Source organism: Loxodonta africana, chromosome 16, assembly GCF_030014295.1.
Source record: "Loxodonta africana isolate mLoxAfr1 chromosome 16, mLoxAfr1.hap2, whole genome shotgun sequence".
NCBI lineage: Eukaryota > Metazoa > Chordata > Mammalia > Proboscidea > Elephantidae > Loxodonta > Loxodonta africana.
This window is the reverse complement of record NC_087357.1, coordinates 67,378,165-67,389,706: the sequence shown is the minus strand read 5'-3', so window position 1 is coordinate 67,389,706 and position 11,542 is coordinate 67,378,165. Positions and strand designations below refer to the sequence as shown.

At 53.9% G+C, this 11,542-nt stretch overlaps 1 protein-coding gene across 4 annotated transcripts in view; it reads right to left on the bottom strand.

Moving 5' to 3' along the window:
- Positions 1 to 212: 212 nt before the first annotated feature.
- TSPAN15 (tetraspanin 15) overlaps positions 213 to 11,542 on the bottom strand; it is a 57,484-nt gene continuing 46,154 nt past the window's right edge. The window contains exons 4-8 of one of the 4 annotated variants that reach the window (XM_064269653.1): positions 9,595 to 9,690; positions 7,718 to 7,834; positions 3,158 to 3,205; positions 1,159 to 1,275; positions 213 to 589 (exon numbers count right to left, since the gene is read on the bottom strand). In XM_064269653.1, the coding sequence (XP_064125723.1) occupies positions 440 to 589; positions 1,159 to 1,275; positions 3,158 to 3,205; positions 7,718 to 7,834; positions 9,595 to 9,690 (528 nt within the window). In that variant the 3' untranslated portion in view covers positions 213 to 439. The other 3 variants (XM_010589190.3, XM_064269654.1, XM_010589189.3) reach the window with 3 other exon arrangements.

Genomic DNA, 11,542 nt, shown 5'->3' with positions numbered 1-11,542 from the left:
TGAGCCCCCTCCTACGCAGTGGGTCACACATACACCCTTCTTTCACCCTGTTTACAAATCACTAGGGAACTGCCCTCAACGGGGCATAAATACCCGCGCCCGGGCAAGGCACTGCCGGAAATTAGCCCTGAGCAGAACCCTGAGCTCCCCCTTCCCCAGCCCCTCTTTGTCCCCCCCTCCACCCCACCCCACCCCCCACCCCCCACCCCCGTGTCCCAGGGCGGAATCCGGTGGGGCAGCTGAGGCTCCGGGGGAGGGGACGCAGGCCCCGGCCCTGGCGACGCTGTAGCCGTGGGTGGGCCCCGCAGGCACCCGGCAAACACAGTCGGACTTTGGTCAACATGGAGAGAAAAGCCACGGTCCTGATCAGCCGTCACTGGGGACTGAGAGGGGCGGCCGAGGCACGGTCCCGTGGGACTCCGGAGGTCCAGCTGGGGTGCTAAACGGGGTAGCACATGCAGCACCCGGTGCCCGCTGCCTCCGAGCGGGGATTGGCGCGGGGCCCCAGGAGCCCGTCGGTGACGGAGTATTCCTCGATGGCGTCCTCCACCCGGGTGATGTACAGGAGCGTCAGCAGCACCCCCAGGAACTGAGGAGAAGGGGCAGGGCTGGTGAGGGCCTGCTAAGGATCTGCAGCCCGGCAGGAGCTTCATGGCACTAGGTGACCGGGAACCCCACAGGGCAGACTTCTCCCCAGCACCCCCGTGCCCAAGTAGCCCCAGGCCGGACCCTCTTCTACCCCTCCGGGGAAATCCCACAGAGTTTCTCTGTCCATCCTGGTAGGCCCCTCCATTCAGGGATTCCTCTGCCACTCACTGTCGGGGGGTGGGGGGGGGGACCTTGCTAAGCCTCAGTTTCCTCCTCTGTAAAATGGGCATGATAACAGCACCTACCTCAGAGAGAGAACTGAGGAGACAGTGCCTGTGAGGCATCACTCACTAAGCAATGCTATTGCCATTCACCCTCTCCTTCAAACCCTCCAGCCCTCCCAGGATGAACCCAGGCAGCTGGTAGGAGAACCTTCCTCACCCTGCCCCTCTGTACCTTCTCTGCACTTCTCTCACCATCAGCAGGTCGCGCTTTCTCTGAATCCGCAGCCTGCCCCCCACCCCCACTTCTAGCTCCCCTCCCTGTAGGAGGGAGAGGGCACCAGCCCACCTGAGGGAGCAAGATGCCCAGCAGGATGCCCGCCATGATGGCGTAGTTGTCCATGAACCAGATGAGCACGGCGTTGGTGCAGCCCCGCACGTAGATGACATTCTGCACGCTGAGGCGCTGCACAGAGAGGGGCCAGGGTGGGGGGCCTGGTGGGGCTAGCTGAGCACCCCCGCCCCAGCCCTAGTGCTGACAGCCACTCTCTGGAGGTCAGGCAAGCCCCTGAGCCTCTCTGAGCCTAGTTCCCTCATGTGCAACGTGAGGGAGCATTCTGGACACTTGTGATGGCGCTTTTGGTTGTCACAATAGCTGGGTCTGGGAGCTAAGGGACTGCAGAGCTCAGGGCAATACTGCTCCACCAGCCACAGCCCTGCCTGCATGTCTCTCAGATGCCCCCAGACATTCGCTTGAGTGAAAACCTGCTTATAATTATCTGAGTCCAAAGCCTACCTAACTCCAGGTACCCATAAAAACCATTTTCTTCATGGTTTTAATATGCACTGAATTTTCCAGAAGTACTATGTAAATTAATGAATGATTGTATTTTGTTTCGTTTGGACTTTATGAAGAGTTGTTCATCAGCAAAAATGGTGCCCATGTATGCGAGTTACCAACACAAGCCTCCACATCAGCTGCCCCTGCAACCGCTGGACTCAGGAATTCATATAGGTGCAAACATTCGATGACTTCGCTGTGTCTCCTGCTGTATCTGTCTAGTGCCTGAGCACGTAAATATTGAAAAATATTCTATAATCAGAAATTGTTTTATTTTGTTTCTTATTTTATCATTGTGTTGATTGCTTTGGAAATTAGGCATGTAGGTAGGTAATAAAAAAACAGTTGCCATGGAGTTGATTCTGACTTAAAGCAACCAAGTGTGTCAGAATCGAACTGTTTTACAGGGTTTCAATAGCTGATTTTTTGGAAGTAGATCCCCAGGCCTTTCCTCCAAGGCACCTCTGAGTGGACGCAAACCTCCAACCTTTCTGTTAGCAGCAGAGCATGTTAACCATTTACACCACCCAGTGACTCCAAACAGGGCATTACCAAGTACAATAAAACCTGCGAAAGCCAGAACCCGTGTAAGGCAGACACCTATTACAGAAGGAAAACTCAAATATTTTCTACTAAAAGGAGCGATAGAAAAGTAGTAAGACTGCACCCTATCAAAGGCAGAAAACTTGCGAGACCTGGAAAAACAAGGCAGCCCCGTTGAGTTCCAACTCTCACAGGTTTCACTGTATTTATTATAAAAATGGCTGTTGAGTCTGATAGGTTGAAAACCACTGCTGGTCTGCAGTCCTTAGACTTTAACCTGCATCAGAATCACCTGCTGGGCCCCACCTCAAAAGGTTCTACCTTGGGAGGTCTGGGGCAAAGTATCTCTAACAAGTTCCCAGGTGATGCTGCTGGTCTGGAGACCCCGTTTTGAGAACCACGACTCTGAGGCATCTCTAGTCATTATTATTTTTAGTTCCCTTCTCAGCACCGCCCCCAGCATCTCTCCTTGTCCAAGGGAGTCACCCAGGAGGCTGACCTAGGGGGCCTTACAAGAGGGCTCACTGTCCTCCAAGGGCTCCTGGGTCCCAGGCTGAGGGAGCCACTTTGAGCTGAACCGTCTGCAGGCAGACTGGAGGCTTCAAGGGCAGAGCAGGCTGGCGCTGAGCGTGGCTGGGGCTGAGCGTGGCTGGGGCACTCGGGCATTCCTGAGCTCCGGGGGTACCGGCAAGGGCTGCGGTGAGCCTCCCACAAATAAGCCTATGGTAGGTGCTCATCAGACCATTGCAGATGGGCTTTCCCAGCCTGGGGGGCTCCTGGCTCCCTGAGCCCTTCTGGGTCTGGGTAGGGGTAGAAAACCCCAGCAGTCCCTGGCTCCTGTTTACAACTGGGAATGTTGGGAAATCTCAGGAGCCCCACCACTTAGAGCCCTTCTGATCACGATGGGGCGGGGGACGGACAGGAAGAGCAACACTTCCTGAGGAAAGGGATTCAGAGACATTACCTCCTCGTTGATAGTTTTGTAGCCACACATGGTATTGACGACTTCTGTCTGAAACAAAAATAGTAAAATAGCTAACATATCGTTCTCCCCATTTTACAGATGAAAGAACTGAGGCACAATGAGAGGCACTGTCCAAAGTCACAAAGCCAGTGTGAAGCTGAGATTCTGACCCAGGCAGTCTGGTTCCAGAGTCTGCAGCTTAACTTTCCCCCTTCAAGAAATGCCCAGGGAGGAAGCAGGAGGTGGCTGGGTCCCTGGCGCTTGGGAGAGAGGGCCACTGCTCCACCAGCAGCCTCCAGGGGCCCAGAGAAGAGCGTGCTGCACCAGACCCAGCCATCTCCACCCTGAGCTGCTACTTTTCTGACAGGACATCTACCGTCTCAGAGGTTGGGGTGGTTCATTGGAAAGGAAACCTCAGACCACAGCTGGGCACCCAGCCAGCTGTGGTTCACCTGAAGGTGAGAACAGAGTCCCTGGCTACGCTTCGCAGACAGCCGCTCACTCAGAGAGCAGTGAGAGTACCTTCCTGGGAAGAGAGCTCTCTGGGACTCCCAGCTGCTCGTTAATCTATACTCAGAAAAAGCCACAGTCAGGCCCCAGGAAAGCACCAACCAACCCCGTCAAATCCCTGCCCAGGCAGGTCCTTCCTGTCCCTCCCTGTCCCCCGTGGGGCTCCTTCCCTATCTATAACATGAGAACCCACCGCTCACACACACATCTAAGGGAAAGCTGCTGTGGGTTAGGGTGCCATGGGTGCCAGTGATGCCCTTGAGAGCAACAGCAGAGTGGCCAGTGTGGCCGCTGGCATCAAATTTCCTGGGTCCAGATCCTGTTCTGCCACTTACTAGCTCTGTGACCAACCTCCGGTGGGCTGCCAAGGGATGGGCACAGGGGAGGAACTCAATAAATATTTGTCAAATGAGTGCCGGTCAGTGAACCCATCGCATGGGGTTGTTCTGTGACATGCACGCATAGTGTACCATCCCCAGGCCGAGCTCATCAACCGTGTTCTCCATCCCAGCCCCAGGAAGGGCAAGGAAGGGCAAGGAAGGGCGTCCACTCTCCCTCCAAGAGTGGGCTGGGCCTCAGACATCATCAAAACGAAACCAAACCCATTGCCATCGAGTCAATTCTGACTCATAGCAACCCTACAGGACAGAGTAGAACTGCCCCATCAGGTTTCCAAGAAGCACTTGGTAGATTTGAACTGCTGACCTTTTGGTTAGCAGCCATAGCACCTAACCATTATGCCACCAGGGTTTCCCAGAAAAGTGGGACCAAGGGAGATTGTTTTCCCACACAGCGAGCCCTGACATTTAGCATCAGATCATCAGATCATGCTAAATGTCAGGGCTCACTGTGTGGGCAAATAATCTCCCTCGGTCTGGACTGCCACCCAAGTGCCATCAGACCCAGCAACTCCCAGCAGCCACTTGGTAGTCAGGGTGGCGCTGACCTCCCAAACTCCCCAGCCTGTGACCATGACCCTCATGGAGTCAGGCCTGAGGGGTGCATGAGGGCATGACAGCAGTGGGCACTTTCTACCTCATTCATTTATTCATTCATTCATTCAATAAATATTGAGTACTATATTTGGCATTTGGAATACAGGAGAATAAAACAAAGTCCCTGTCTTCATGGAACTTACATTCTAGCAAGGGAAACAGAAAATGAACAATTAACATAATAAATAAGTGAAACAACATAGTATGTAAGAAGGTGGCAAGAAATAGTGACTTCACTGTGCCAGCCCTGGAGGCTGAATCAGCCCCTGCCCTCAGGGAGCGCTCAGTCTCCCTGCAAATCCACAACTGGTGCAGAGGCCTTCCCTTACCGGAGAGCCCAGAACCCTCCTCTGTCCCCCTCAAGGAACTGTTTCCCCTGCCAGGAAACCCCTCTCACCATGGTGCACCGTGCATCCATCGTCCTTCCAAAGACAAAGCCTGCCTGGCTCTGACCACAGAGTCACATTCTACAGAAGGCTCTGCCGAAGGCTCACAGGAGCTGAGGTCAGCTGCCCAGTGGCCTCTCCATCTGGCTCAGGACCACAAGACAGGATGTCGGAAAGGGAACTCTTGAGCGGTCAAAAAATTGACACACCAAAGCTCACAAGGGTTATTTATGTTGCCTCCTCTCACCCTGAGACACAGGATGGCTACACTGGGTTCTCCAGGGTCTGAGCACCCAGTGCAGTGGGAGAAAGACCTCCTGGGACAGACTCCTGAAGGGCAGCCAACAATGAGGGAGCTCCTGACCCCCAACCCCTTCCCTGAGTCTTTCCCACTCAGGTGGGAAGCCTCGCCTCTTTCTTGATTTCTCTCTCACCCGCCTCCCACTTCTGACCAACAGCAAATCCTGTTGGTTACTTTCAAATCTGGTTACTTTCAAAACTTAACCAGAATCTGGCCACATTTTAAAGCCTTCACCACCTCCACCTAGCTCCCAGCCTCTACTTTCTCCCGCCCAGTGTGGTGAAAGATGCAAAGACCCCTTCAGCTGCTGGGGTGCTGCCAGCAGGGACCCTTAGCTGTCAGTGCCCTGTGGTGATTGCTCCTGCTGAACAGATCTGGGAAACCCCTTCCCAGGCAGCCACTACAAGACTAGTCAACATGAGGTATAAAGGCCTGGCCTCCTCGCTCCAACACAGCACCACTCTGAAGAGCCACCTCGGACCACCCTCACAGATTTGGTGAGGCCCAGCTTGAGGCTGCATCATTGCTGAACTTCTCCCTCTGCCCAGCCCTGCTTCTGTCTCCTGCCTTCCATGGATGTTAATGCCAAGAGCGCCCACTACTATACCTCCTGATACTAACCAGCATCTCAGAGTCTGCTTCCTGAAGGGACCTGTGACACCTGGCATTAGCCTCCTGACTGAACTTCCTGTGTCCACCCCTGCCCCCACGGTCTATTCTCAGCACAGCAGCCTGGGGGATCCTGGTAAAGCCTGGGTCAGATCCATCATTCCTCCACTGAAGTCCTGCATGGCTCCCTGTCACTCAAAGTAACACCAAAGCCCTTACTGTGGCCTTCAGGGCACCCAGAGCTTCTCTGGTCCTATCTGCTACAACTCTCTTTCACGGTCACTCTGCTCCAGCCACATGGGTCTCCATGCTGTTTCTCATCCAGGTCGGGGCTATTCCCACCTCAGGGCCTTTGCACACGCTGTTCTCACTGCCGGGAATGCCACTCCCCCAGATGCTTGCCTGGCTCACACCCTCACTTCCTTCAGCTTTTCACCCAGAAGTTACCTTCGCAGTATCTAACATTACAGTCCTCCAAGTACCTACCTGTTTTATTGTTCTCCTTAACATTTATCACCTTCTGACATACTATATGTTATTTTGTTTGCCAGTTGTCCCCATGTGGGAAATGACAGCTCCATGTGGGCAGAGATTTCTGTGTGTTTCCTGTATCCCCAGAAACTAGAACTGTGTCTGGCACATAGTAGGTCCTCAATGAACATTTGTTGACTGACTGAATGATCAAATGACTGACTGACTGAATGAATGAATGAATGAATACAACTTCCGCATCTCAACTTGGACATTCAGGCGCCGCTGCCCTGGGTGACTAAGTTCAGAATCACCCTCCAGAGGCCTCTGAAAATGCTCGGTTCCTCCCCAGCATTCCCTGCTGCTCAGCCATCCATCCTAAAACGGCAGCTAAAATCTGCAAAACAGCCCCTCCACCCAGCCTTTTTTAGGGCCAGTGCACTCAGCACTAGCTCCTGCACGCGTGGGCGGGGCACCACCCCCACCAGCAGCTGCTCAGTTTACAGAATTGGCAGTGGGTACAGAACGATGGACGCGTCAGAAGAGAAATTTTCCACAACTCTTCAGGACATGAGTAATTGCCAAGCTCTCCGCCTCGTTCTACTGCAGATGCAAGACAATTTCTGGACCCTTTAGACTTAGGAAGCCGCTGGCTTTTCATCTGTGATTGTACAGGACAGGCTCACCAGAGCCCCTTCCAAGCCCCCTGTTGCTGATAAGTACCAAGACCTCAAGCCCAAAGGCCACCAAAGACCCCCAAAGTGCAAGCCCTGCTCTGGCCCTCCAGGTGGCACTGTAGAGCTAACCACCCCACTCAGCTCCCTGGCCTGGGGCCTCTCAAGCTCTGAGCCTGGCCTGTACAGTAGTCCAGAGTGCGGCTGCCTATGTTTTATCCCAGGCCTGTCAACCTCAGGCAAGGCCCCTAGCCTTTCATGGCCTCACTGTCCTTATCTGTAAAGTGGGTCAAATAACAGTGCCTACCTCCTCACTGTGAGAGAACTAAATGAGTCAGTACAACCAAAGCACTTACCAAGAGCACATGATAAGTGCTCAATAGATGTTAACTACTACTACTCATCAAGACAAGACTCTGCACGGCACCCCCAGATTTTCCCCTTTCACTACCCCTGAGGCTCAGGAAAGTCTGGGTTCCAACCACCATCTCCTGTTCACCCCCCACTCACCCACCCACAGCACCTCTGTCCTCAACTTGGGCAGAAAGCGAGAGAGGTGCTTGACCAGCTGGGGTGGCCCCCAACACGCCCCCACCCCCAGGAGTGGCAGGTACCGTGTTTCTGAAGCAGCAGGTATAGGGTACCCCACAGGCCAGGGGCCCGGGGGCATTGCAGTCATGGTACTGGTTTTTGCTCCAATCTCGGTAGTCTTCCCCACCACAGCACTTAAACTGAGAAAGGAAGCAAGCAGGAAAGAGGGGCTGTCATCATGGCCAAGGCCTCCAGTCAGACAGCAGGAGGGGGCCCTGCCAGGAGACGGATGGGCAGGGAGGGGCTAGAGGAAGCACTTTAGGCCACATTTTGTCAGATCAGAGCCATCCAGAATGGCAGGGGTTGCCCAGGGTGGTCAGCACCCTGTCACTTGGAGGCATGCAAGCAAGGCTGAGCAGCCCCAGGGTGGGATATCGTGGTGGTGACTATAAGATGAGCTGTGAAGGAGCACATTAAACCCATAGCCGTCGAGTCAATTCTGACTCATAGCGACCCTACAGGACAGAGTAGAACAGCCCTATAGAGTTTCCAAGGAGTGGTTGGTGGATTCGAACTGCCAAGCTTTTGGTTAGCAGTCAAGCTCTTAACCACTGCGCCACCAGGGCTCCAAGGCAGCACATTAGGCCATGCTTTGCCAGGTCAGAGCATCCAGAATGCGGGGGCTGCCGGGGGCGGTGGGCATGGACGAGGCACTGGGCACAGGGCCTGGCACCAAGCAGGAGCCCAGTGAGCATTAGTCATCCTCCACTGCCACCCCAGGAAGAATGAAATCCCAGAACAGCTGAATGGCTGGTTCCAATGAAAACATCTTGCACCACCCAGAGCAGGGCTCAGCTCTCCCAGCCAGAGCTGGCAGGCTCATCCCTGGCATAGAAGCCCTCCAGAGGCTGCACCTGTTGTGGCCACAGCGAAGAGCCAGGAAACTCAGGGTTGAGCCAAGGGAGTGGTCACTGCGTGTGACTTGGGCTAGTGAGAGGTTGGAGGGGCTGAGCCAGCTGAAGCCCCAGGGTCATGTCCTAGGAAGCAGCTGCTGGGGCTGGGTGGGCCTGTGGCCCCCCAACTCTGCTGCCCTCACCCAGAACATAACAATGTGATCACCACAGCTGACGCCTCCTGAGGTCGTTACTCCGTGTCTGGCATGGTCCCAAGCACTTCTGTTGAACCAAGTCAAGGTAATCCTCACACAGCCCCACAAGCAAGGAGCCCTATGATGCTCTTTATGCAGACGCGGCTCAGGACTAAGTGAGACCGATGTATAGAAGCCAAGGGGAACAGTGGCTGGCCCATCATAACTGCTATTAGTATTGCACCAACAGACTTGGGCAGACATGGGGGAAGGGGCAATGTCTCAAGGGAACTCATGATCATCATCACATTCAAAGAAGTATCACGGAGGAAATAGCGGAGATTTGCTCTCTTCCCCCTCATGGGGAAACTGGGATTGGTGAGGACCTCTCTCCCCATTGGGCTGTCCTTGATTAGCAGGGAGTCAGCTTGCTGTCACTGAAGGGACTTGGCAGAGGGGTCTCTGGACTGGGTGGCTTGGAAGTCACTCCCACCTCAGTGACCTTTGCCACTGGAGACTAGAGCCCTCTCCTGCTCTGTGTCTTTGGAAGGGGAGCTCCTGGACCCCTAAGTGGTTTGTAGCTACACCTAACCTTGCTCTTTTTCTTTTCTTTTTTCTTACAGAGGAGGGTCCATGTAACTGAAGAGGGACAGGTAGGATGAGGACACCCTGGGCCAGGTGCATGGGCGGAGGAGTGGGTAAGAAGGTTGGGGCCTGGTTTCTCCACCCTCAGTAGGCCATCCACTCACTGCCAGCCCTCAACCCTCAACTTGGCTAGCTGGCCGCATTTGGAATGGGTAAGCCACCTGACCCCTCGCCCTCACCCTCTTGAGTAGGGTCCTGAATGGGGGGCAAATGGCACAGGAAGCTCACCTGCTTCTGAACAAAGTCCATGATGTTTTTGAAGTCCAGGTCATCATAGTAATTCTCAATTCCTCTTCGAATGTTATCGTTCAGAAAGTCAATGGTCTATTGAGAAGGAGAAATCACAAAGGAAAAGAACCACACACACCCAGAGTCCAGCGTGTTTTCCTAGAAGTTTGATCAGTACAGAGTGCCCACAGGGGCCAGGTAGCCCCATCCCTGCCTGCACAGTGTGCCCCCTTCATTCCCAGCCCTGAACACCCACACCAATCCCCGTCTGGTGCCTGAATCCCTCGGCCATGTCCCAGCAGAAGTGGTTAACCCCATTTCCTTACAGATCAGACCCCTCCCCAGGTCCCAAAGGGGTAGGCACCCTGCCAGGGGCACACAGCTCTGAAACGGCAATGCTGGGTAGGGACCGATTCCTGGTCTAGAGCTTGTTCTACCACCCAGACTCAGGCCTGAGCTGGAATCTTCCCTTTGTCCCTCCAGGTTCCCACTCCACCCTTCTCCATCATTCAAGCTCTTATTTTATAGATGAGGAAGCAGAGGCTCAGAGAGGGGGCCTGATCTGGCCCAGGTAACAGAGCAGGCCAGTTAGGGCCCAGCACGGCCTGGAACTCAGGCCTTTAACTCCCTGGCTGGGCCTCTTCCTACGTTTTTGCAGTGCTTCTGCCCACTCCGGCAGCTCGGCTACAATAATTCCCCACTGGGAAGGGCACTGGCAGGCCACCCTCTCCCAGTCACACTGAGCTTTCTGCATCAACAGCCTGGCTGTTGTGCTGAGATCTAGAAGCACAAAGGCCCCACAGCGGGAAGGGGTGGGGGTGGGGGTGGGGGTGGGGGTGTGGACTTGCAGCTCCACTCTGTGACAATCGGAGCTTTCAGACACTGAGGCCTGCATATCACAGAGACCATGCTGGCACAAAGGGGGCATTCTCGGCTCTGGAGCCGGGGCAGGAGAGCCAGACTGATCCACGGGGTCCATGGGGCAGCAGGGCCCTGAGTTCTGGGCCCTCCTGCTGCTGGACGACCCTCCACAGCTCACTTCCCTTCTCTGGGCCTCAGTTTTCCCACTTATAAATTCAAGCTGAAGCCTATCTTATTTTTTTTATTGTAAAGGAAGAGCCCTGTTGGTACAGTGGTTAAGCGCTCGGCTGCTAAGTGAAAGGTTGGCGACGCAAACCCACCAACAGCTCCACAGGAGAAAGATGTGGCAGTCGCGCCCGTGAAGATTACAGCCTGGGAAACCCTATGGGGCAGTTCCACTCTGTCCTAAAGGGTCGCTATGAGTCGGAATTGACTTGACGAGAGTGGGTTTTTTGGTATTGTGGTAAAAACATATATTATAAAACATTTGCCATTTCAATACTTACGTGTACAATCCAGTGACATCAATTACATTCACCATGTTCGGCAACCACCACCACTACCCATTTCCAAGTAGGCCTGTCTTTAAGGTGTAACTTCTAGCTCCAAGGCTCAAAGACTAAGCTGAGAAGAGCTGTCAAGACTCGTCATCAAGAATACAATCCCTACAGCCGCCCAGCCCTCGGACACTTCATTTAACTTCTGAGCCCCTGTTTCCTTACCTGCAAAACGTAGATGAAAATACTCTCTACCTCATAGGGTGTTGTGAGACTAAATAAACTAAGACTACTAACGTGCTACTAAAGAAATACAATCAGAACGTTCCTCAGGAGCAAGGATGGTGAGATTTTGACTTGCTTACTTCGGACACATCATCAGGAAAGACCAACAGCTAGAAAGGACATCACGTTCGGTAAAGTCGAGAGTCAGAGAAAACGAGGGAACCCCTCGATGAGATGGACTGACACGATAGCTGTCACAATGGGGTCAAACATACCAAGAGCTTGAGGATGGCTCAGGACTGGGCAGCACAAGGCTGTCATGAGTCATAGCTGATTCGACAGCAACGAACGGTAATACTTAGCAG